Source organism: Carassius gibelio, chromosome A21 (genome assembly GCF_023724105.1).
Source record: "Carassius gibelio isolate Cgi1373 ecotype wild population from Czech Republic chromosome A21, carGib1.2-hapl.c, whole genome shotgun sequence".
In the NCBI taxonomy this organism is placed as follows: Eukaryota; Metazoa; Chordata; class Actinopteri; order Cypriniformes; family Cyprinidae; genus Carassius; species Carassius gibelio.
In genome coordinates this window covers 9,949,427-9,976,675 of record NC_068391.1, presented here as the reverse complement: position 1 = coordinate 9,976,675, position 27,249 = coordinate 9,949,427, and the positions used below count along the sequence as shown (strand labels likewise).

At 36.1% G+C, this 27,249-nt stretch overlaps 3 protein-coding genes across 3 annotated transcripts; 2 read left to right on the top strand and 1 right to left on the bottom strand.

Annotated features, from left to right (window-relative positions):
• Nucleotides 1-930: 930 nt before the first annotated feature.
• LOC127941832 (rod cGMP-specific 3',5'-cyclic phosphodiesterase subunit beta-like) lies at nucleotides 931-21,298 on the bottom strand. The gene is made up of 24 exons (XM_052537275.1): nucleotides 21,147-21,298; nucleotides 11,433-11,519; nucleotides 8,798-9,588; nucleotides 7,731-7,883; nucleotides 7,360-7,449; nucleotides 7,107-7,247; nucleotides 6,946-7,020; nucleotides 6,579-6,643; nucleotides 6,405-6,471; nucleotides 6,254-6,301; nucleotides 5,841-5,990; nucleotides 5,604-5,747; nucleotides 5,458-5,523; nucleotides 5,041-5,187; nucleotides 4,841-4,948; nucleotides 4,628-4,737; nucleotides 4,446-4,533; nucleotides 4,266-4,366; nucleotides 3,954-4,061; nucleotides 3,778-3,841; nucleotides 3,627-3,701; nucleotides 3,456-3,539; nucleotides 3,172-3,325; nucleotides 931-2,527 (listed from the first exon to the last, which is right to left on the bottom strand). Exons 3-24 carry the CDS (start codon nucleotides 9,266-9,268, stop codon nucleotides 2,466-2,468), a joined length of 2,571 nt encoding a protein of 856 aa, XP_052393235.1. The 5' UTR covers nucleotides 9,269-9,588; nucleotides 11,433-11,519; nucleotides 21,147-21,298; the 3' UTR covers nucleotides 931-2,465.
• Nucleotides 14,893-20,986, top strand: LOC127941833 (sulfate transporter-like). Its single transcript, XM_052537276.1, has 3 exons — nucleotides 14,893-14,972; nucleotides 17,573-18,214; nucleotides 18,774-20,986. The coding sequence occupies exons 2-3, from the start codon at nucleotides 17,600-17,602 to the stop codon at nucleotides 20,289-20,291; spliced, it is 2,133 nt and encodes a 710-aa protein (XP_052393236.1). The 5' UTR covers nucleotides 14,893-14,972; nucleotides 17,573-17,599; the 3' UTR covers nucleotides 20,292-20,986.
• A 101-nt stretch (nucleotides 21,299-21,399) lies between the features above and the next one.
• LOC127941834 (protein regulator of cytokinesis 1) lies at nucleotides 21,400-27,069 on the top strand. Its single transcript, XM_052537277.1, has 14 exons — nucleotides 21,400-21,572; nucleotides 22,860-22,992; nucleotides 23,072-23,194; nucleotides 23,495-23,728; nucleotides 23,817-23,987; nucleotides 24,295-24,444; nucleotides 24,546-24,696; nucleotides 25,041-25,177; nucleotides 25,271-25,366; nucleotides 25,560-25,706; nucleotides 25,842-25,937; nucleotides 26,018-26,122; nucleotides 26,385-26,483; nucleotides 26,671-27,069. Exons 1-14 carry the CDS (start codon nucleotides 21,556-21,558, stop codon nucleotides 26,734-26,736), a joined length of 1,725 nt encoding a protein of 574 aa, XP_052393237.1. The 5' UTR covers nucleotides 21,400-21,555; the 3' UTR covers nucleotides 26,737-27,069.
• Nucleotides 27,070-27,249: the final 180 nt, after the last annotated feature.

Here is a 27,249-nt window from a genome sequence, read left to right as displayed (position 1 = left end):
GCCATTATTCAGGTTATTCTAAATACAGTATAAGCATCATAAGGGCGTCTGCATACCTTTTCAGCAAGAAAAAAAATCATTTTTAATTTGGTTGGATTACATTTATATGCATGACAAACCAAGATCATTCTCTGAGAATGTGTTAAGGACGGTTTTGTCTTTTCTGCAATGCTCTGGTGACATTTATAGAGTTAGGACGGTTGTATAACCGGACCGTGGTTTAGCATAATTCCCAGGATTTAGGTCAAGCCAATACAACACAAGTGCTGATTTTGCACGAATGCTTCACAGCTACTTAGCTGCGGTGCTGCACTTCATTAACTATTTAAAAAAGCGAGATAAATATTTGTTTAGAAACTCTGCTTTCCTTCATTTATAAACAACATTTCTGCTGAGTTTATCTAAAAACCCTAAACTGCAATGACTTTAACAGAGGCAAAAATATTGTACGTCTTGTAAGAATATTGTCAGAGGATTTATTGGGAAATGGAATGTGTAGGGATGTTCAGATAACCTTTGCAGATGACACTCCGTTATCTAGGAAGGGAAGGGTGGAAACTGCTGATAGTTCTCATGGGATAAGAGGCTTTCTTACTGAGTGACTCACTGAACAGTTGTGTGAAGAGAATCAAATCCTATGCAGTTTGAATAACAGTTGTCTCAAATGAATATTGTTATAGCTTTAATCAGCTACCGGTCTGTAAGTTTTGTTCATGTTTCTGAAATAAGTCTCTTTAAAGCAAGATTTTCAGCAGCCATTATTCCAGTCTCACAAGATCCTTCTGAAATCATTCTAATATGCTGCTTTGGTGCTTTTCCTGAAGCATTTCCTGTTGTAACGTGATACATTTCCCCCTGTATGCTTTGATAAATAAAAACAACACCATTTAATTGAATTGGTCAATCTGAGTACTAAGAAAAAACAAAAAGTTCATAAAAATATATGCTTTAATTATCGTGGTATTAAGCATACAGAAGTGAAGCTTAATGTTTACCAATTTAATTGGAATCATCCATATTTGATGCTGGATTTTTATAATAGTCAGATTGGTGTCAAGAAATATTTAACTTGCTCTGCAAGTAAATCACACTTGTGTCAAATTCAAAAGACTGAATAAGTCTTATTATCGGGGCTTTGCTGTCAGATCTGACACATTGATTTAAACATAAATTTTCATTGCTACTGCCTGGTTCTCCGCTACTTAAATTAAACCTTTATAATATGTGAAACAGAAGCAGCAATTTTGTATAATAAGCTTGTAAAATGCATTAAGTGCACTAAAACACACCTTTGCAATATTTACTTTTTAACAGGATGTAAAGTCGTACCTCATAAAATGAAAAAAAGACATTTTGTATATGTACACAATTAGATACGCAACTGATGTTTTTACCATGTTTTATAGACAATTAGTGAAAGAGAAACTCGATTCCTACAAAAAAAAAAAAAAAAAAATGTCTGACACGAGAAGAAAAAAAATTGCCTGGATCTGAATACCTTCCTGAATTTAATCACAGACTTCTCAAGGTTCAGTGTGATGACAGGTCAGTTTAGAATAGATGAATGAAATCAAGGCCACTGGAATTAGTTTTCTCTGTGAACGCATGTCCCAACAGCGGAGACACTGAGTAACGGGACCTTGCTCAGTAAAACACACCCATGACAGCACTTGATGTAAATAAATCTGAAGGACAATTGCGCATTACCTGTCGGCTTAAGTGAAAAAAAAAAAATGTCAAACTATAACTTTAAACCCAATCTTTATACATGCTGACCACCATTCTATTCTGCCAGAAGCTATATTTTGTTGCGCACTAAGGTCTGTCACCTATCTTCTCAGATTTAGCAGCCTGCAACATTAGCTTCAATCTGTACAATGTGATTACTTTTAGAGGGAATAAATGACCGAAAAAATACGTATCACTCATAAAATGGCGTTTGTTTTCTGATTTTCAGTGAAAGTAGCAGGTGACAGCAATTTAGACATTGCAATTACAAAATGGAGGAAAAGTTATCTTGGAATTACAAGAACTTGTCATGGACCTGCCCATAAAATCCTATCCATAAAAATAATGATGATGCTAATATCTTTGACTGCATGGAGAGAAAAATAGAATAAACTTTCAAAATCAAAACCATTTTTTCAATATTCACCTCTGAAATTTCTTGTAGTACATATAAGTCTGCATTGTGATTAAATTAAACCAATTATCATCCAATAAAAATGCTTGAACACTATGACCCAAAGGAAACACAGTGGAACAGTAATGCAAACTGTAGGCAAGATCCGATGTGTGTTTTGGTTAGCAGGTGGTCTTGTGGCTTGCTGATAGCATATAATGCATTGATAGTGTTTTCCCACTCTCTCTTGATCAGCTCTAAGTGTGGTGTTGATCTGTGGGATGTACTATAGAGGCTAGGTTGCATTTCAAACTGCCTGGCCCTTTATAGCATTGTCTTTTCTCTAGCAGATAGAGCAGGTCTTGGATCCTGATCCTGATCCACTGGTGCTGTTGGAGTTTGTAGCTGTAGAGAAACCATACAGAAACAAACACAAAGAATCAGAATGAAAGAAATGCATCATATCATACAATATATGGCCGACAGGATGTGGACACTCTTTTGTTATTGGCTATTCTAGCTCAGGTCTGGGCTTTTTGATGGCCAATCAAGTCCCTGTGAGATTAATGAAGTTCTTGATGTTTAATTGCATGTTCCTCGGGTTAGCTTTTTGTGTTGGGTTCTTTTGTGGAAGTCAATGTGTGTGTGTTTTTTTTTTCAAGTTAACAGACTGCATTACCCTTTTTATAGCAGTAAAGTGAGGACTGTTTTGCTTGTTAATGTGTATATCTGTTTAGGGGTGGATTTTGGGTGTCTACATACTGTTGGCCATGTAGCATGTCAGTTTTTCAGTTATTTGTTTTTTGGCTTTTATTCTGATGCAAGGATTAATTAAACTGATCAAAGTGACAGTAAAGTTATTTATGTTACAAAAATATTATACTTAAATTCTGCATAATAATGCAAATCAGCATATTAGAATGATTTCTGAAGGATCATGTGACACTGAAGACTGGAGTAATGAATGCTAAAAATTGCTTCGCCATCACATAAATAAATTACACTTTATTTTAAAGTATAACGATAACGCAAACGATAAAAATTCAAACCATTTTTAGCAGCTTCTTCCTGTTTGGCCTGAGCTGCCTCCTCCATTGCCTTTAGTTTTGCCTCATATTCCTCCTGCCTCTCTTTCCAATGCTTCCGGTTGTTCAGAATGCCATCATACATTGGCTGGATGTCGTGGTGAAAACGAGAAAACTCCTATGGAGAACAAAGAGGGAGGGGCTGCCAATTAATCGTATTGTTAAAAACAAAGTGGGAATGATTTGGTCATTCATTTCTTAAAACAAACAGCAACAAAAAGATAAATTCCCTTCATTCATAAAGGTACCTTGTAGACAAAAGTACAGACAAAGTCGATAAAACCACACTGAAGCTTTGGCAGCTCTGCGGCTTTGTTCCTGTCCATCATGGGCTAGATTAAAAGACAAATACCACATGATTGTTCTTTTTTCCACCAATGGTTGCAGCCCAACCACCAATATTAGATTCAGGTACTCACGATAGGTTGTTGCTCAAGAACAGTCCTCTCAAGATCACCCTGCTCCCAGAATTCAGCTGCTACAGAGAGGGCGACCTAGAATGGGAGAAATTACACTTTGTATATTGCTGAGAAGCAAAACTGTAGTTATTCTTCATTTGACATCTCTTACCTTGCTCTGCACCTCCCATGGTTTTGCGATAGCTGAGAGGTCGCATGCTGTCATCATCATGGCCCTGGTCAATTATTTAAAATATAAAAATATGCAAATCCAAATTGATTATTTTTTAAAAGATGTATTACTGTATGCTGAAATGCCAAGCGCAAGTTGTAAATTGACAAACTTACATTACAATTTCTTTCCTTGTTGTTTCAAGAGACATGAAGTCCACCCATTTCTTCTCATCTTCATATGTCTCAGAGAGATCCACAATTTTCTGGAACATTGTTCTCTTTCTTTAAGGTAGAAAAAGTTCATATTTAAAAACTTTTGTCTAATTTTAGCTTTACATTTAGTTTCACTTCTTTAAATGAACAGCATCGTGACTATAAACTGTAAATAATGCATTTTCATTGTTGAGTGAAACATTCCTTTAACCTACAGTAATTATATTCAAGAGACTTTAAAACATACCACTATGATATATTGTAAAACCTTACTTGAAGTACAATGCAAGATCAGTTGCAATAATGGCAATGTCAATGAGATGGAAGACATGCTCCGTTTGTCTTCTGTTGAGGTTCTGGAAGATGTTTAATGACTAAGAAGAAGAAAACATATGTTAGGAATATCAAACCAAATTAACACGAAGGCTCACATTCTGGACAGGTTGCTCATACCTCTTCGCCTAACAAGAATTTGCCAAATTCCAAGTGATGCCTCTCTAGAATGGAAGATCCATGCAGCTTGGCTAGAGGATTTTGGGACCTTATCACAAAACATACAAATGTGATGATGATTAATAATAGTAGAAGCAATAATAGTACAAGTACTGGGAGAAATAGTAGTAGTATTTACTGACTTCACTTGGTAGAGATTATTTGTGCCTCTGTGGTCGATATCATGCAGGAAGCCGGCAGTGATCATGGCCATCACCTCCAAATCTGTGTAATACCGCTTCAGTTTGCCTGTCTGGCTCCGTAAAAAAAAAATGTTTTCATCATTTTTAGTATGTGTATCAAAAATGTGACATGAAAAAGTAATCCTAAGTAAAAGTAAGATAGGCAGGTCATACCGTGAGTAAAGTGAACATGGTTTGCCCAACATTGAAGCCATGGCGCCAGTTGTGGTAGGTGATTTTCCTGTAGCCTTTGCTCACTGAGTACATGAATCTTACCAAAACCTAACAAGAAAATAGCAGCCAATCTTATGGAATTCCATGATGCTTCATGACACAAATCAGTTGTCTCCATCATTATAAACAAGCAAATTTACCTCCTGAGGGACCTGGAACTTTTTAACCACTCCAACTTCATAGTACATCTGAATCGCACACATTACAAGTTCCCTTTCAGTGCAGTCAAAGTCTGAAAAATGGAACGCGTAGATCTCAAACTTATTTGGACCCGGCAGCTCTTTTTTCTGCATGAAAAATAATAAAACAAAAGTCAGATAGATTTTTTTAGAAACATAAACCAATGCAAAAGGACAAAATAAGCAAAATATTTTGAATAACAGCTTAAATTTAATCAGTATATGGAGAGAATCACAATAGACATATCTGTCTATTAAAGCATCTGTAAGGTTTTAAATTATGAATTTCTATTAAACGCAACTTTATCTTATCTATCTGAGAAGAGTAAGATCAGCCTGTAATTTCAAAATCTTTAATTATTAAGCAGTTCAGCGTACCAGAATTTCCAAAAGCTCGTCCTCCTCACAGTCTCTTGGTTCTCTGTCAAAATATTCTCTTGTTTTCTAGAATAGAAATACCAAAGAGGACAAAAATAAATAATAATATAATAAAATAAAATAATAAAATAAAAGTATAAACTTACAAGGATGTTTTGAATCTCATCATCTCGACATTTGACATGGTACAGCACCATGTCTTGGGCAATGTCCTTCCTGTTCTCCAGCTTATTCATTTTGTCATAGGTGTCTGTGTTGAGGACCGACCAGCCCAGAAACTGTGTCAAAGCCTGTTGAGACAGCAATGCGTTGTTTTGTTAGTCAACAAGTCAGTGGTTTTTGAATTCAGTCAGTAATGCTACCAGTCAGTCTATCAGTTTTACCTCCATGAGTTGTTCATCATGGTCATCAAATGGTTTGCCGTCCTTCCTGTTGTAGAAAGTTGCAACGCCAACAATTTCTTCTTTTTTGTTGACAATTGGCAGAGACAGCACATTCTTGATGGTCCATCCACTTTCATCCAGAGCTTCCGTCTACAGAAACCCAAAGTGTTATTACTGCAAGCCAAGGGAACTTCAACCACTCCAATGTTTTGGCTTCTAAAATCTTCCCCTTGAGGGCCAATGCCCTGCAGAGTTTAGCTTCAACCCTAATCAAACACACCTGAGCGAGCTCATCAAGGTCTTCATTAAATCCATAAAAATCATCACAGGTAAGTAAGTTTGATCAGGGTTTGAGCTAAACTCTGCAGGACAGATTTGAGGATCTCTGTTTTACACAAAATAAATTAAAATACCTGAAAGTTGAACATTTCATCTGCTGCTGCATTCATGATGTTGCAAATCTTGAATACACATCGGAAATGAATAAATTAATGCTGTATGTAATACATAACTTTTCAAAAATTAACCATACTTTATTCCCAAAGTAATAAAGAAGTCACTTACAAATCCACTCTCTGCAACATATGTAGGTAATCCACTAACCAAAGCCCAATGATCCGCAGGTGGGTTACTGTTGGAAAAGAAAATTGTGTTTTTATAATGCTTTATAATTTTGTAATTATATGCACACTCTGGCTATAACATGTTGGTAACTAGAAGAAAAACAGAAAAACGTACGGTATGACCTTGATGTCCTCTTTTCCGTGCAAAATATAATCAATAATTTTGTAGAAAATGATTTCCTAAGTAAACCGAAACATAAAAATTTGTTTTTATAAGCATTTTAGAGACTTTAAATGTATAGTCCTCCCCCCAAAATTTATATTATATCAACATTTATTATGCCATTCCAAATCTATATGAAGTAATGTCCAAAATGTTGAAGCTGTAAAAGTTAATGGTGACCACAGATGTTACTGTTTGGAAAATAAGCTCCAAACTGGGACACAAGAAAGTCAAATGGATTTGCAATGACATAATAGTGAGTAAATGTCCAAACTAGTTTGATTTTGGGGTCATTTGAATTGTACAAAATGCAGCTTACCCTTCCATCTGGAGTAACAGGGCCAGAATAAGGTGGCTGCTCTCCCATCAACACAGGCCAAATATCAAAGAACTCCTGCAAGAGAATAAAACCACCAGGCCAGTCTTAGAAAGAGACAGGAGAGCCTCTAAATCAAGCAGCAATTACAGTGATTGACATACCTTTTCCTTGGTCATGTCCAGCAGGCCCACAGAGTACCTGTCACAGTTGAGATAGGCTCGGACTGTGTACAAAGCTTTGTGAAACTGTCGTTCAATGTCTGTGAGTTCTTCAAACACCTTGTTAGCAGACCACAACAGCAGCTATTCATAATATAAAGGAAAATTGCATTCATTTATATATTGTTCAATTCCTTTTTATTTATTTTTTTACAATTTCATCACCTACAGCTAGTTTTTGCAAGCTCAGACTGACCTGTCCTTTTCGTGTTTCACAGTTATGAAGGTAGCTCAGATGAAAAATCTTCAGGTTCAGAGAGCCAACTTTCAGATACTTTAAAAAAAGCTTTTGAAACAAGAGATTTAGATTAAAAAAAAGGATGAAAATAACAATGCCAAGTATGCATCTCAGCTCAGTATATGCAAGTATGTCTTTACTCTCTCGTTTGAATATTTTATAAAATAAGTAACTCTTAATTTTGTAACTCATTTAGGCATTATTGTCAATTAAAATGTGATAAATGCTTGTCTTAATTTTGTTTACTCATTTAAAATGTGCTATTTTTAACCGTAGTCCACTGTAGATTGTGTGTATAATAGTGGTGGACACAAACAGCAGACACTTACATCCTCATCTTCCTCTGTGAAATGGGGACCAGTAGTCTTGTTGACTGCCATAATGATGGCTACTATGTCTTTCCCATTCATGATGGGGGCAGCCAAGATGTTGCGTGTGGTGTATTCAGTAAGTTCATCAACGAATGAGCTGAAGTGACTATCCTACAGTGAAAGCAAGGTCAGTTTTGTCATGCACATTACACACTATCCCAACACATTTATACTAACTTGCACATTTACCTAACATTACTGCTAATGGACTAAAATGGATATTAGAAAGTAGATAAAAATATTTTTAGTAACACTTAACAATAAGTTACCATTAGTTAATGCATCGATAAATGCATTTGTTACAGTATTTGCAAATCTTTGTTTATATTAGTTAATAAAACCTATTCATTATTCCAAGTCCAATAAATAATGTTAACAGATTTTAATGTTCTTGTTACAGTGTAATTCTACATTTAAGTACTGGGTACTATTATAGAACTCCATGTACTCACTATATGGCTAGGAGTTGGATGAGGTTTTGGTTTAGGGTTAGTTGCATGCAATTATGCATAATTCATTGTTATTACTGATGTAAGTACATGTAATGTGTAACAAGGACACTGTAAAATAAAGTGTTACCATATGACATTATTTATGTAAACTAATGCAATTAACTAATGTTAATGGAACCTTATTGTAAAGTGTTACCAAAAATTAAGTGTTTGTCCCTTGTTTAACAAGATAACTGATACAGCGGAGATAAAACATTGAAATAATTGTGGAACCTTGTAAAACCCACAACCTATTGTACAAATAAATGAATAAATAAACAATCTGTTCTAAGTGTGACTACTGAGAGGAGATTTGGTCATTGCATAAGTGCCACATGTGAAATCCTTTCATGCTGGACATGGGTCATGGCATATTGAAATAAATGGATTATGTCAATAGGATTGGCCAAGCCTCAAAATATGACAATACTGACAGTCTAATAATGTATAATAGAGTCATTAGTCTCTTTCAATCAAGTTTTACAGTTTCTGACCTGTTTACAGATGCTGTAAAAGCAATGTTTTCTTTTGTACCTGTGTTACATCCTTCACATTGATGGGCTTCTTGGTTTGAGCCACATATCCAACTATACCGATGTCCAGAGGGAAGACGATCTCAGAGTCTGGAGGCACCACACAGTCATCAAGCTCAGAATTTTCATTAACGTTGAAGAGACGAGTGGCCAGCTCGGCGACGCCGTTTCGCTGTCGATACATGAACAAGCTACATCGGTCGGCATGAATCAGAGCACTGATCCGCTTCAGAATCTTAAAAATCACCTTCTCCATATTGACGTTCTCCTGCATGTCTGTAATGAGATCGTAGAATATCATTCCTTCCTCTACTGAGCATATGTCCTTAAAACTGTCCATATCCACTTTAGACTCTGGGATTTGCATGATCGAGGCCACAGCACCAGGTTTGAGCTTTTTGTCAAAATAGCTCCTGGCAAAATCTGGATTTCCATCCAGGAACTTCTCAACGTCTTCTTTTTTGACACTCATCTTGGGATCTTTTGCTCCAATCCCAGTACTGGCAGGTGATGGCCAAGCAATGAGAGTTCAAACGAGTTTTCAGGACAAAAACGGAATATTTACAGCATAAAATCCTCAGATGGTTGAGAAAACGAAGAATCGTGAGATGAGATGCCTGCCACAGCAGGGGCAACCCGTGTCCAATCTAGCTGTCATCAGCAAGGTGTTTTCCTAATAGCGTTGAAGGTGAATCAGGATCTACTCTTGGAAAACTGATCAGGTGACCTGTATCAAAGCCTGAGACTAGAGCTGAAATGGATCGCTGTCCTCCTCTGAATGCTTTCTGTGTCCTTGGAAAGAAAAGAGATGCCCTTTATAACCGTATCAGAGGAAACGCTATATGATCATAAAGTATCTGAGTGGTAATGCACAATCATATGCTTTGTTTCAATCATATGGCCTTTGCGCTACAAGCTCTTTAAGTTCTTATTAAAAACACACTCCTCATTACTAAGCCCTATTTAACCAGGCCACTAGCTGATTATCTCAGCACCCCAGTTGTCTTCTTACTCTGACTGCAACCATGGGCACAGTGAAAGGGCTTTCCTTAAAAAATGAGACCGAACATATGTACAGTGTATGTGAATATTAGTCATTTAAAAAGACCAAAAGAAAGACCAGGCATATTAATATTGTACCTAAACTGTAATGCTATTTTCAGAGAAAAATGATAAAACAACACATTATTAGCATCCATAACTATTGTCAAAAAGATTTAATAACTCCGTATTTCATTCTATGAATGTATAATACCTCCATTTTTATAGCAGTAACATGGATTAGCATAAAAGTGGGATCACAGCAGATATATATATATATATATATATATATATATATATATATATAATTTGCAATCTGTAACTAGTACACTGTGATTAATATGCCATTGTGTACCAATATTATGAACACTGTATATACAGTATTACATAATTAGTGTATAGTATTTACTAAAGGAATACATTATAGTGGCACAGATTTATAGGTATATACACTTAAAACAAAATAAAATGAACATAATTTATAAATTGTGTTAATAATTAATTAATTCGATTTCCACATGTGCCACTCAGTGTTTCTCTCTCTGAAAGACACTCTGTTTGATGCTGCATTTCAAATATTTTTGGTGCATTCTAAATTCTCTTTATAAAAACTACTGAGGGATATGGGCCTAGATGGAATAATTAATTATAAAAATAATCCCTATAATCCTTTTGTTGAGTTAAAGTTCATTTCTATATAAAGACCTTGTATCCATCTTAAGCAAAATGTCATGAGGATAATCAGCATATTAATAGCTTCATACGTGCACAAAACAAGTGAGAGCATTGGCTCCTGAGGGTAGGTCCTGTGCATCTGTGAAAACTGACACATCTCTGTTGTTTTGGTGCACATTTGGAAGCTGTAAATGATTACTAGTCAAATGTATCCAGTTGTCAGTTAGTTGCTTGTACAAAAAAATTGCAACTAAATCAACCTCCACCTCTTTGTTAGCATATCAGATCTATAGCCAATACGATAACACCAAACAATGTATTGATTAGAATAACAGATTCCTATGTACAATTTTCGTTAATGTGCTCATGATGGTTTAAACATTTAAATTGTAATATGTAAGATACTTTTATTCTTTGGCATGTCAAACATAGCAGAACTCAAAATCTGAGTGTTTTTGTGCCACCTAGTGATAAGAATCAGTCATGATTCTGCACTCTTAGAAAAATGGTAAATATACATACAGAATGTAAACAGACTTGAAAGGAAAAACACAGTAATTTCTTAGTGAGTGAAGCTGCAATTTCATGACAAAATCATTGTTGATTATTGCTCTTGATGTTGTAATTGTCATGATCCTGTTTCTTTCTCTGTCTCCCTCTGCTGGTCACACACACACACACACACACACACACACACACACACACACACACTATTCACCATCACGCGCTCTTTTTCATTACTGACAGCTGTTTTCACCTTCAGTTAGGCTCATTCCTCCCCATCTGTTCCTTATCCCCTCTCATTATCTTGGCTTCTTCTAACCCTCTCTTTCCCTGTCTTGTTGTCAGAATAACTTCCACTGCTAGAATTAGGTTGTACATCCCCAGAACCTTACCTGCTAAAGACTGCAGCTAATTACCTGCTCTGTGATTTCCGTCTGTATCCAGCTCCATCCGTCTCTCCGTGAGCTACGAGAGCCACTGCCTCGCCAGCCTTCTGGTCATCCCTTCCACAGAGGAGATTTGGGTTCACCTTATTTTACCAGTCTACTGGTTCCTTTAGTTTGCTGTTCGTTATTAAAACTTCAGTTTGGATTACCTGTGGTCAGACTTTTTGATTCTATTAAAGAACTGTAATTGTCACTCGCTTTTGAGTCCTCTCTAACCTCATCACAATAATGATTAGGTGAAAATCTCATATGCATTTCATATTCTGGTTTGTGTTAAACATAACTATACTAAAAGCTAGAACTGAAAACTGAAAGAGAGTGTAATTGAGCCGCAGATTTATTCAGAGGATTTTATATATATATATATATATATATATATATATATATATATAGACATACATTTTTGCCTGTCTTTAGTTGTGTCTTTATTTAATAGCTAATTCACTATTTTTTAATTTAATCTATAATTTACTATTAATTTATTGTTCATTACTGTCTATTCTGTATTATTGCACCTTTGATATTACAGATTCTACATGTTATTCATCTATTCTGATTCATTTATTTGGGTATATATTGTTGCTATTATAAACCTGTTATTTCACTTATATTGTATTGCTGTACTCACTATTTTATTATATTATTCACTTTACTACAACTTGTACTATATATATTTTTTTAATTTTAGACGTCACTTTTACTATATTTTATTGTGCACTGCATCAGCATAATATTTTACCACTGTAACTGTAAGTGTTACTGAATCCATAAAGAATGATCAATTACATTTGTTATTGTTTGTTGTGGAGTTTATATATGTACAGAGTGATGTGAAAATAAGAAGTAGACCGCTTTTTGTCACTTTTTGATTTGTATCTGCTGATTTTATTCCATTTTCTCAATTATGGTGAATTATTAGTACTTAAATAAGGTTTATTTAGATTTTTCCTGTATTTAAAAAGGAATGAGCTGTGTTCTGACAGAAGGCACAAACAAATACTCAAATGTTGGGGCTGAATAAATAAATGTATATGTCACAGTTATACTACATGAATATCGGAATTGTTAACAGAGAAAAAAAATCAACCAAATCAACAAGCGTGTGAGTGTGAGCTTTCACAATTTCTTACTAAAATTAATCATTTTCCAAGCCTAACTAAATAACTGGAGGCAGAGTTATTTTTAAGTCCATGTAGATCACAAACCACTGAAATCGGTTAATAAAAGTAAACATTATAGTGTTTTTATCCAGTATAACCGCAGCTCCCCTGTTTATCTCCATTTATTTTTAAAGCAGTCTTGCCCAGATAAATATGGCAGGTGTATTGACGTATCGCAGCAACGCCTCAAAATGACTAACAGCCCTAGTTTTTACAGATTATTTGAAATTATTTCAATATATTAGAATGGATACACATCAGTTTGAATGCCCTATTTGTTTACAAACTGAAAAGGATATATTATTTTCCACAGCATATTTGCACTGATAATCAATGCCAAGAAGAACAGAATCAATATGCAGTAATCACAAGGGACAAATAAATCTATGTTTTGGAAACATTATGGGAAAAGATAACAAGGGCTCTTGATATCTAAAAAAATAGATATAAATTGGACAGGTGTTGTTTTGCCACAAGCAGATCAAGTTATCCACTTACTGTAGTTACTAGATTTTAGTGATGATAATTCATTTAAACTGACATTATAAAAGGCAAATCAAACACAAACCAAAATTGTATGCATTTTCATAGAACAGACGAATGTTAAAAAAAATTACCATTACATTATAATTGCTTACCATATAAGTATTTATATTATATGATCTAAGCTATTATATGAAAAATATATTTGTCTGTGGCTTAGAGGAAAATTTCTAAGAATATGTCCAATTATAAGAGAATCAATCTTGAGGATTGTTTATATAAATTAAATAAAGTTTATCAATAGATATTAGGCATAATGTTTTCAATGTTAATTGAGCAGAAACACAGTTAATGCAACAAACTTAAAAAAGGTTGACCTAAGTGCAGTATGAGCTTATCCAGATCATTATTAAGTTGGGTTATCTGAGTTCTTGCCAGTTTATCTGCAATAAGTTAATACCTTCTGAAAACTGTTCTTGTTATGACTGGCGATAAGTATTCTCATCGCCAGCTGGTGTCTTGGAGACAAAACAGATTGTCTGTACTGAGCCAAGTCTCTACTGGAGAAACTAAGGGTTAATGACATAAGGGGCTTTTAAAGCCTGACAATGTAGGTAAACAAGATGTAGAAAAGTCCAGACTCTAGACTGTGCCACACAGTTTTCTGAACTTGTACTGCTAAATAATACTCAGAATTTAAAGAGAGAGAGATTCAAATGAAATCTAAATGTTTAAGATTTCAAGAAAACGGCTCCCTCTTTTGATTATTTATAACCTGCATCATCATATATACATAACTGAATTCACAGAAGTGCACTTAACTGGCGACATTAGAACTTTGTTTAAAATAAATGAGTAACTGTAGTTAGTGTGATACCCATCCATTCATGAACATTAAGTTGCAGAATGTCAAACATATATGAATGTACTGACCCGTTTTTAAAAGATAATTAACTCTGGCTCATGCTTTGTTTGCTGTGGAAAAACAATAAGGTCATATGTAATGAGTTTTATATAGCATTAAAAAAAGAACAAAGAGAACAAAGCAAATACTGAATATCCTTTGTCGTTAGTAACACATGTGATGTAGTACGCTGCCTCACATAAGCGTGCAGTCACGTGTTCCCATGAAGAAGTGACTGCAATGACTAGCTTGGTTGAATCTGAGCTCATTTAAAGATTTGTGTGTTAACCTGTTAGTCTTCTGATGTTGAATTGATAAGTAATTTTTTTTTTCTTACACATGATGGCTATATACTTTGTTGTTGGGCATTGGATGATCAAACAAACAGAGCAATTTAATGACAGCAACATGGAGCCAAAGGCACAAACAGTGCTAAGGAGGAAAAACGTTCATGCTTTATATTAAAATGGGCCAAGACAAATAATAGAAAGCATTTTAACAATACAAAACACAACACACTTTAATACACACATTTAAATACATTATTTGCAAAGGTATATCTGTCTGTCTATATCGATTATCAGCAGATTTATGCTAGACCAGTTCAAACATAAAATCAAATTCCAGTGCATATCCACAGTAATAAAAAAAATAATAATTCACTTTTTTTCCGCATGTGGCTCATAGAGCACTACTCAGATGCTTTAAGCCACATATAACTACAGTAATACTACACAGAGATTGTGGGTGGCACTGTTTCTATGGTGATCAGCCCACAGCCCCCCACCCCTGCTCTATCTCCATCTTTCTGATTGGTTGCTGCGGGTTAAGAAAGCGGAGCAACATCTTTACCCACAATCCTTTGCACTATTCAGACAGTCAAGCTAATGTGCACCGGGAAATTCAGCAGTGAAGGCATGGCAAATGTATTCTCCATTCAGTTCATCCGCTCCTATGACAAGGGTGAGTCCCTGTTTCCCAAAATATTCAACCGCAGTCTTTATATGGTGGTGGGCTTCCTCTTATCCAAAGCTTTTTTATAGGAGTATGATATCACAAGAATATTTAATAGGAAATGAAGATAAAGCAACATGCCATTTGGGAAATTCATGTCATGTAATTTATTTTATGACATTATTTTAGGATTTTAGACACTTGAAATGATCATGTGACACCGAACTGGTAAACAATTCATTTCTACATATCATCTAGACTCATAGTGCCTATTACTATTACGCCATATCTTACACAAGACCTCAGTTTGCCAAGGATCATATTTGAAGGTCTGTTTGTCATTCACTCGTATCATTAATAAAGTATGACTCATAACTGATGCATTTCATATAAAGTGGGCCAAGATCTCTGTCTATACAACCTGCCAGACCTGATAACAACAACTGTTTGTCTGCAACGTCACAACGTCCTTATTTTACCAGATGAGGCAGGCTCACAGTTCATAGAAAAAACTGAGAGATTGCCTGAACTGGCTCTTTGTTGTATATTGACACAATAATAATGTAAATGAATGGAAACACACCCACACCCACATATACACACAGACAGCAATATGGGACAAATCATACTATAATACCCAGAAGAAGAAATAAAAAAACATTTATACTATTACACTATTTATACTATTAAATAATATAATACAATGTTATAATACCACCACTGTCCGGTTTAAATAATAAAATCCTCCCACATGATCTATGTGTGGCACCCATCATGTGAGACGTATCTTTTAAAAGCAGAACATTTATGACAAAAGAGTCTTTGCAGAAATGTGTAAATCATATTTCACTCAATTTTTCACAGTATAAATGCCATACATCCTGTAAGTAGCACAAACAACAGGAACGTCAAGTCAGTGTGAAATCTGTGGACACTACATGCCATTGAACATCTCTGCATTTCCAGCAACAAACAAAGAGACAATTCTAAAACTCTTCTAAATCACAAAGCCGGTATATAACTCATTTAATTAGTTCAGATAAAACATTGATTCTATTTTCTTTATTTTCGGGGAACAATCTGATGTGTGAAATGTTTTTGCTCCGTTTGAAAAGAACTAGAAAAGATTGTACCTTTGCGCCTTTCCAAGTTATCCTGTTATTGCTTTTTAATATCCAGCTGTATAATATTGCTTTTTAATATTTTATTTTAAATGGGCTAAAATAATTGAGAGATCTTTCACACACTTTACAATTAAATTGAGTGCATTTATTTCAATGCATAAATCTTAAAACGAGTATTATGTCAGTCTTATATGCCAAATATAAAATTTAATTTCAATGCAATTCAAGAACAAAAAGTATAACAAAGCAAATGTCTTTTTAGTCCTTCTCATGTGGCTCATGTTGCACAACATAGTCCAGTCTGGAATTCTTTTAAGTAGTGCAGATGAAACATATTTTCATTGTTTTTCGTAGCATGAACGTTTGAACTGGTTCTGCTCCATCTATAAGAACAAGTAAAAGATTCTCTCTAACACCTTATTATCCGAATACCCTGCTATAGCTTAATGCAGAGCATTAAAAACTAACATACGTTTAACACAGGAGGGACACAACATGCTCGCCTTCTGTTCTTAAAGCCTATGAAAACATATGTCAGAATGGGGGACTGCCTGAAGGTTTTTGCACACTGAAGCTTGGACTTACACCATTCATTACTTTTCATTTAGATGCTGGGAGGCAGGGTATTGAGAGGTTAGTGAATAAATTAAGCAGTTCTGTTCATTTTTATAGCTTGTTTTTTTTAGATCACTCATTCAGGTGAGTGTTTTATTTAATAGTTGTTCATTTAGATTGTTATGTTTTAAAATTGAAGCATACATCTACTGAGCATACATCTACTTTAGCATAAAGACAACTGTAGAAGAAAATAAAATAGCTTACTGATGTTAATGAAAGTTCAAATATAGACCTATAATCTTTATGAGATGCCATCATGGAAAACAGTTCTTTATGTAAGCGGTGACTTTATGACCCTCCAATAAAAAGACAATTTGGAGATAAATAATAAATAGGATTGCAAGCGTACTGTAGTTTGCTTTGATTAGAGACCAGTGTCTTTCATTGTCAAGGACAGGCACATCCAAACCTACAGCAGATGCCACACTGATGTGTATGTTGTGCCACATCTGTACTTGTAGTTTTATTAATGATTATAAAATGTTGGCCACTTTAACATCATTAACTGTCATATACAGCTTTATCAGTCCTATTAATAATAATGAATTGTAGGTGAGATGTAAGATCAAGCTTCTGTTTCCTAGTCTCTTTCTAGCTGCAGATCAAAAGGCTGATAAAATAATTTTGTGAGAATCATTTCTAATGATTGGTAAATGCTGTCCCCAAACCTTCTCAAACACTGATTATGTATGTAACCTTTGGTAATCGTGCTAACTTGCATGACTAATTATTGACTTTTTCCCACAGAAACAGCTTTGACACTTACTCCAAGCACAATGATTAATCAGTTACCCCTATTCAACAGACATCCAGTTTGAACTTTAAAGTAGATCACTTACTGATCAAAGGTCTTTGTCCCTTTTTCAGGAGCTGTCTTAAAAGCACCATCAGTGCATGGGTCCCTCATCACTGGAAGCTATGGAGGACTTTAACTCTGTGACTGTGGGCACACTAAAGCGTAGAGTACGGCAAAGGAAACGGATTCATGAGATTATCAGGAACAAATTGCAGCGAAACCTCTCCTGCTCAGGATCTAAAGTGAAGAGCACGCTAACAGGCTTCTTCCCCGTAGTGAAATGGCTTCCCAAGTACAAGGTGAAGGACTATATATGGGGAGATCTGATGTCTGGACTCATAGTTGGCATCATATTGATCCCTCAAGCCATTGCGTACTGCCTTTTGGCAGGCTTGGATCCTATCTATGGCTTGTACACGTCGTTTTTTTCAAACATCATCTACTTCTTCATGGGGACGTCAAGACATGTTTCGGTGGGCATCTTCAGCCTCATGAGTCTGATGGTTGGACAAGTTGTGGACCGAGAGGTCTACCTTGCAGGCTTTGATTTGAATGAAGACAGTACGAAAAGCGCATTTGGGATAAATGGCACCGGGGAAGCTAACACTACTCTGGTCAACTTGAAGATCATGCCATTGAATATGGAATGTGGGAAGGAATGCTATGCCATTGGCATTGCCACAGCTTTAACATTTCTTGCTGGTGTCTACCAGGTACAGTATGTACACATTGTTAAATCATATCTGAAAATCTCCATGCAAAGATGTAAGTGTTGTAACAAGTAAAATATATCATTTAAATAATGTGAATGAGAAATTCAAAGGAATGAATGGTGTAGGGGACCAAAAAAAAAACTGTTACTTGAAACGCAATTGTACATTCCCCGAAATGTGCCATTGTCACACAATTAAACCTGTATGTAGAATCATGGGACCAAGTGCCCATAAGTTTGATTCTTCAAAATCATTTTAAAGTGTCCTCTGAAGTGGCCCATTTTGAGCACTTTGGTTTGTGCCCTTAGGAGATGGATTTATCCCATTTGGAATGCAGCGAATGCCGTCTTCCAAATTAATACTATTTTTTTTTTCTTCTAATTATTATTACATAACTTTAAGCCACATAAAAATAACAACATGACTTTTAATACAGAAATGAAAAACATGTCAAAGTCATTTTATGTGCATTTTTTATATATTTCTAAGTAAATACATAGTACAGAAAAAAATGAATGTCATGTCCTTGACTGAAAATTGTATTGTATGTTCTCCTCAGGTGCTGATGGCCGTTCTCAAGCTGGGGTTTGTCTCGGTTTACCTGTCTGCTCCTATGCTTGATGGCTTTGCCACTGGGGCATCTTGCACTATCCTCACTGTCCAGGCAAAGTACCTGCTTGGCCTTAAGATTCCTCGATACCAAGGCTACGGCACTGTAGTGGTCACTTGGATCAATATCTTTAAGACCATCCACAAAACCAACTTCTGTGATTTAATAACAAGTGCCATTTGCATCATAGTGCTGGTTGCAGGAAAAGAGATCCAGGATCGCTATAAGGACCGTTTGAAGATACCATTGCCCACAGAACTGGTGGTAGTGGCAGTTGCCACAGTAGTCTCCCACTTTGCTGATCTAAACGGACAGTTCAGCTCCAGTATCTCAGGTGCCATTCCAACTGGTTTCATTCCGCCAAAGGTGCCCAGTATTGAACTGATGCCCCGTGTAGCATGTGATGCCATTCCGTTAGCTGTAATCAGTTTTGCTTTTACCGTTTCTCTGTCTGAGATGTTTGCTAAAAAGAATGGTTACACAGTTAGGCCCAACCAAGAAATGATAGCAATTGGGTTTTGCAATATAATTCCTTCATTTTTCCATTCTTTCACTACAAGCGCAGCCCTTGCGAAAACTATGGTGAAGGACTCAACAGGTTGCCAGACTCAGGTCTCCAGTATAGTGAGTGCCTTAGTGGTTCTTCTGGTCCTTCTTTTCTTTGCGCCATTTTTCTACGCCCTGCAGAAATGCGTCCTCGCCTGCATTATCATCGTCAGTCTGCGGGGTGCCCTGCGCAAATTCCGAGACGTCCCTACCCAATGGCGTGAAAGCAAGATTGAGGCAATCGTCTGGTTGGTGACCATGAGCTCAACTGCTTTAATTAGCGTGGAGCTTGGATTGCTGATTGGTGTGGTCTTCTCTATGATCTGTGTGGTGGGCCAGACTCAGAATCCTAAAGTTTCTTTACTGGGACAAATTGAACAAACCAACGACTTTGAGGACATGGAAGAGTATGATAATCTTTCACCTGTTCCAAAAGTGAAGATCTTCCGTTTTCAGGCGCCTCTTTTCTATGCCAACAAAGACTTCTTTTTAAAATCTTTATATAAAGCAACTCATCTTGAGCCATTCCTTGAAATAACCCGCCGAAGAAAACTGGAGAAAAAAGCTAGAGACAAGACAGCGAAGAAGACATATAGAGTAGATGAAACAAATGGAGATGTAAGTGTAAACTTGATTTCAAGAAACATTGATTTTCATACTATCATCTTAGATTGCTCCTGCATTTCCATAATAGACACAGCAGGAGTGAGCACCTTCAAAACGGTTTTAAAAGACTATAAAGAAGTTGGCGTGAATGTAATTCTAGCTTGCTGCAATACACCAGTGATAGATTCTTTAAGGAGAGGCTCTTTTTTTGGGGCTGGTGACAAAGACATGGAACAACTGTCATTTCATACTATCCACAGTGCTGTTTGTTTTGCTACTTGTATGACACAACCGTTTAATGACTCGTCTGTGTAATGTGCCCACAAACGGGTTTCAAGAGCTGATAAACATTTTCTATTAAAACATATGAAACAGGATATTCAGCTCTTAAAAAATGATGAACGTTGAATACGTTTATAAAATCAACATGATGGGGAAAAAAATCCAACTCCCTTTTGAATATGAATATTTTGAATAGTCTGCTAACTCAGGGGTTGTTATTATTATAAACACTGGAAGACAAACCTGCATTTATGCTTTACATTAAGTTTTTTTATTTTATTTTATTATTTAGCTACCAAAAAGTACTCAAGTACTCAATCAAATTACTACCGCTACATAATTATGTTTTGCGACATATTTCTGAGTCTGACACACTTATCCTCAGAAAATTAAATATTTAATTACATTTTAAATGTAAAATATACAAGAAGAGAGATGAGATGATAAGACAATACAGATCTGTGATTTAAAGTTGCCTGTCATACTGCCTTGTAAATGTGTTATTGGTGTTATTGTGTATGGTGTTATTGAGGAAATGAAAGTGAAGGGTGAATTTCACCTGGAGATGTTATTATATTTTAAACCGGTGTCAATAACTACTATTTGGACCCATTTGGATACACTTGTTGCCTCAAGGTTCCCACCATATTCATGTTTTACATACTTGATTATGATGATTACATTGCAAAAACATTTTAATTATTTTTAATAAATGTTAGCCAATTGTGCTTTTTGGTTTCAGTTCACTTACTGTGTTTGCAAAAAAATTGTTTAAGATAATAGGATAATAAGATAAACAAACAATAATAGGTGAAACACCTGCAGACCTCCAGTTAAACCTCCTGTTGTAAAAAAACAATTGCCTAGGTTTTTTCAAGAAAAACTCACAGGAAATGGTGGTGTCAGCGTGACTTAGTTGAAGATACTTCACAGACTTCAGATTTAGTTGTTTGTATCTCCATGGTTCATCATTTGTGTCAGTTCTGCAACACAAGCGCTGATTCTTAACTTTTATTTCTAGTGGAGCAAATTATTCTATTAGTTTTATCGCACTATCATCCTAAAGGATAACCGCCATCACAGATTACTACGGAATGTGTTTGATTATGATAATGAAATTTCGCTCCGGGGCGAGTGGTGGCGCACTTCTCGTGACGCAACAATAATATTTTTCCCGCTGAAGAAACGTCAGCTGCGATTCAAATTTTACCGCTCTGTGCTACAGACCTGTATTTGTTGTCAAACGTCATATTTTATTTAGTTTATAGACGGAGTTGTGTGTCAGTACGGTATAACGATGTCTTGTCGCAGAAGGTAAGTGTGTATATTTTAAGTGGAAACTGTTAATCTGCCAAACCAGCGCATGATTAAATAATATGGCCGTGTCTCATATCTTGTGTACGTTAACGTTACATCATAGCTGGTAACGTTAGTACAAAACACATGCTAACGTTAGTTACAAAACATTACATCAACAATTTTGTGTCTGTACAACGAGTTTTACTGACTCTAGTGACTTTAAATAGCCAAACATACTTTATTACTCCTGTCTAAAGCCTTGCTGATCTGTTTTGTTGTGTTGACCTTTATCAAAGTCCTCCTTGTCTCTGGCTTTATTTAGGTGTTCCTGTGATCAGTGTTGGGGAGTAACGTTAGTTAAATGTAACGGAATTCTATAATTCAAGTAAAAAAAAAAATGAATCTGTAATCCATTGCAGATATATATTTTAATTAAATTATAGTTACGTATGAAAATATGAATATTTACACACACACACACACACACACACTGATTTAATTGATTTATTTTTCAAATTGCATTGACTGCTCTAAAATATGATACACCAACGTTTCAGGAGTTGAGAACACAGAATAGGATATGCTTATTCAATTACTGCTTTATTTCCTATTTGGTTTTATTTATATGTTAATCATTTTAGGATTAGTGTTTCCTGTCACAGCTATGCAAGGATTTGATGTTAAAAACAGTGTCAAAGCTATTAAACTGTATCTTGTTATTATTTAAATTCAGCATTTAACCTCAGAACAATCTCAAAGTAAAGTTTTTGTGGTGGCTGTGCTTTAAAATGTAATAATTATGATCTTAATACAAGTGATGAAGGATTTTGGAAGTCTGACATAATCAGGGTTGAGTGCTATTGTAAGGTTAAGCCTGCGTGCTTTAAATGTTTGAAAACGAGTAAAATAAATTTTGAAAAGTAATGAAACATGATGTTACATTATTAAATGAATAATTTAAAAGTCTTACATTTTAAATAGGGTAACTTGTAATGTGTAACCTTTTATATTTCCAAAATAACCTTCCCAACACTGCATATGATGATATTAAAGGCATAGTGAAGCCAAAAATAAATATAACAAAACATTCTATCATCATTTTGCTCACCCTCGTGTTGATCCAAAAATGTATGACATTCTTTCAAAAGGAGATGTAAAAGGTGTTTTAGTCACCATTCACTTTCATTGTATGCCAAAAAGATGCAGTGAAATTGAATGGAGGCTGACACTGTCATTACAAACACCTCAAGATTCATCAGTGTTTATTTAATCTCATTTGTTTCCTTCTGTTTTCATGATCAGTGAAGCTCTGGCATTCTCTCTGGTAACTGATATCAATCAAGCCATGGCCAGGCTTGTGGACATATGGGACAGTATCGGCATCATGGAGGACCAGAGGGTAGAACGAATGCAAACTGTGAAAAAACATATAGATGTAAGTTATGCCTTTGCATGCATTGCATCTCTCACCATTTTCTGCTTGCAGCTTACTCTCAATTAAACACGTTCTCTAGGGTCTTTTGCATTCAATGATCAAGGAGGAAGAGGCCTTAAGAAACTGCATCAAAACCAGTATCATTACCTGCCAGAAACAACTGGATACGCTGTGCTTGGAACTGGGACTGGAACCATACAAAGTAAGACCCGTGAAGTATTGTCTTTTAATGAACATTAGTGAAATACTGTGAAATTGTAATATAAAAATTGGTGCCCCAAATATGTTTTTAAAGTTACAAAAATTATTTCAGTTCACCTTTAAAAATCTTATTTTATTTATTTAACATTTAGCTACATTATTTAGTTTTCTTAAAATAACAAAATCACACACATCAGGAATTTTAAACTGTTGGTGTTTTGACATTTTTTTGGCTAAGAATTGTAACCTTAATTATGGAAAGCTCCAGTTTTCCTCGTTGTTATCCTGCAATCTTTTATAGTTGGAGGAAGACCTTACAGTTCTCCAGATGGAGAAGAACCTGCGGTGCCGTGTCGATTCTCTTCTAAAGGAGAAGAATGAACGCTTAAGAGAGCTGAGTGATTTGAAGAAACAGGATGAGGAGCTGTGCGTGACTTTGTGTGCTACTCCATATTACATTCCATCGGGAAGTGTGCCTTCTCGAACCCAGCTGCAGGAACTCCAGGAGCACGTTAAGAAACTCGGCAAAGAAAAAGTATCTATCTTGTTCTTTTTGGAAGTGTTCTGGTTGCTCATGAGTTTCTGTTCTGCATGCTTTTGTGACTTGAGCTCTCGGTTTGTAGGAGAGCAGGGTGAAGGTGTTCTCTGGGCTCAGGGAGGACATCAGGAGCCTGATGGATAAGATGGGACATGAACCAGAAAGCAGCCTAGAACGAGAGTCTATCTGCCCTGACAGTGATATTTTTCTGCTCACGCATGATAATATCAAAGCCTTGAAACTGCTGCTCAGCCAGGTGCTAAACTTTAATCTTAAAAAAATATATACACACACACACACACACTCACTCTAAATGCATTGCATGAACTAGCGATGCCATCTAGTGGCTGAGTGTACAAAAATTTGAATTTGAAATATGTAACAAAATTTGAAGCTTAACCAGGGTCCAAAATTAAATTTCACCAAGCATCAAATGTGCATAAAAGTTGGCTATATAGGTAAAAAAAGATGAGTATATAAAAAAGAGATGGTTGCCAGCTGGCTGATAGCCATTTATATTATTATCATTATTGTACTGACAATAAAATATTTATACCACACAGCTTGAAGTGAAAAAGGAATCCTTGATTTCAGCCCGAGACAAACTCAAAGAGCGAGCCACGAGCCTGTGGAATCGTCTGAGTTGTCCCGAGCCAGAAGGCAAGGCGTTCCGTGAGGCTACCATGAGCACTCTCTCTGATGATATCAGACGGGTGAGAGCTTTTACTTGTAACCCACAGGATTTCCTATCAGGGATCTTAACTCTCCTTATGGTTTAACAATGAGTGCTTATGGAGGGCATTTCTGCTTGCAGTGGCGGGGCTATGTGGAACATCTGGAGGAACTGCAGATAGCTCAGCTGGAGGAGGTCATTGATAAGGTCCGACAGGAGCTTGTGCTTCTGTGGGACAAATGTATGATTGGACCAGAACAGAGAGAGCCCTTCAGTGTTCACTTCTGTGATGGTAAGTTGCCCGAACCTTGCTATTCAAACTTAAAAGCAGTCAGGTAGCTTTATAATATTAAATTCATAGCTTTACCCCACAGACATGTGATCAAAGGAATAGCTTGATACCCAAAAATAAAAACTTACTCACCCTCAGGCCATCCAAGATGTAAATGATCATCCATTGAAATCTGTCTTTCATTGTATTTATTCAATGGTAAATTGAGTAGATCGAAATATTTTATGGATTACCAGTCCTGTTTAAAACCATTAAACTCAAAATCAGATAAACACTGATCATTTTCTTTGCTAATAGAAACTTTGGTAATGGAAAAGGGCTTTAACTTCCTTTTGGTTGAACAGATCACTACACTGAAGAGCTGCTGGCCCTTCATGACAACGAGCTGCTAAGAATGAAGGCTTTCTATGAGGCAGCACAGCCCATACTGGAGGACCTGGAAAACTGGAAGAGGAACTGGACTCTCTTTCAAGAGTTTGAGGTTCTCACAGGCATCTCCCAAGTCCCATGTTTAAAGTGAACTAGAGCTTTGGTTTAACACGTATCATTTTGTTCTATATGTTTTGCTTACCAGAGAAAGGCTGCAGATCCAAGTCGCTTCAGTAACAGAGGAGGGTCTCTGCTCAAAGAGAGTAAGGACAGGGCCAAAGTGCAGAAACTACTGCCAAAGGTAGTCACACATTTGCTGTTTGTTTTTTTTTTTTTCTGTTGACACAACAGATCTCTCCAGTCATTTTTAGACTGGAAGAAAAACATCTGTTTTTGCAACTTCAAATGATCTATTCCTCTGGTAGACAAATTGTGTTTGTGAACGGCAGAAAATGTTCTGATGTCAGTTTGCCTGTGTGATTCTACACAAACAGCTGGAAGAGGAGTTAAGAAGCCGTGTGGAAGTCTGGGAAAAGAATCAGGGGACCTCTTTTCTTGTGCATGGTCAGAGGATCATGGCTTACATTTCCAGCCAGTGGGAAGAGCATCGCTTGCAGAAAGACAAGGAGAAGAACGAACGGGTGAGATTCACTGTCAGATGGCGTTTAAACACAAAGGGCATTTCGTAGTATAGAGTGACTTGTATTTGACCTTGATTTGTTTACATGCATTGTTCAGGAACGTTTTTAAAGATTTCACTAACCTGTGCCTTCCAGATGACTAAGAAAACCGAAACCTCTCAGTTTAAAACTCCGACAAAGAGAGCCCTCGGATCAACACATACAACCCCCATCCCTAACAAAATTAAAAAGGTAGCTGTTTTCTCTATAAGCATGGTGTGCAAAAAAAAAATATCTTATCAAAATGTGTAATCATCTTCCAATTGTTTCAGATGCCCAATATGCCGGCACCTCGCAGTGCCACCGTGAGCAGCACCAGCAGCAGCTTATCCAGCACATTTGTGTGTGTGCCAGGAAGACCTCAACTCTCTGCCAAGGTTAAAACCATCTGCCTGGGGCATTCAAAACTCAATTCAATTCTGTGATCAAAGCTTTTGGCTTGAGATCAGTCCAAAAAGGATTGTGGTTCGACACTAGTTCAGTGTTAAAATAGAGTAAAATATGAACACTAGATGACACTGTTGCAGCAACAAAAATCAGTACTCTGTAGGTCAATTCATGTACATTCTTGGTAGTATCCTTATCCTAAAGATCAGTGTTTTTCTTAATTTTTGTGTGTTTTTGTCTTTGGTCTAACAGAGGAACAAGACTACTGAGGCTAGCTCTGGCTCACGTGTGGCGCTGCAGGAGTTCAACAGTGACAAGAAACCGGTTCCAATCAGCTATTCGGCCTTTACTGTAAGCCCAATCACTTAGAATTAGACCACCTCCCCGGATGTATATTAACTCCAAATGGAGCGTCTGTGATATAAGAAGGATGCTCATTTGTGACCGCTCATTCCCCTGAAAGAGATCATTAACATTTTAAAGGCCACACACAATAATGATTCAGTGTTAACATGTTTTCTCTTGTTTCCCATTACAGAGCGATCTCTCCAGGAAAGCCAATACTGATGCTTTTCTCAATTCCACCGTTAAAGACATGCTTTGATTGGACTGCCAACATTTGGTACTTTTTTTTAATGGAGTTTAGGTCACAAATAATAATGTCAGGATTGAGATTGTACAGGATACAAGTATTCTCAGGTGTTTGTCTTACCTTTGACCAGTGCAGTGACTTTTCGGAGACACTTTTTTTGTTTGTTTGTTTGTTTCAAAGTGCATTATAATATCTATGTATTTTTTTTTAAGCTTTTTATATTTATTGCTTTATTTTTATGTCATCGTTTACAGCTAGTCAGATTATGTATATATTAGCTCATAAAAGTTCAGTCATTTCCTTGTGTGTATATACAGCACTTTTAATAAAATGCTTCCTTATGTATTTGGCTTATTTTTTTAAGACCGTACAGTTCTTTAAATATCTCTATCCTGAATTACTAGGAATGGTGTCTATACACTACTGTTCAAAGGTTTGCGGTCAGTGAAAATATAATGCCTTTATTCTGCAAGAATGCATTCAAATTGACCAAAAGTGAGAATCTATTTCAAGTACAAAAAAAAA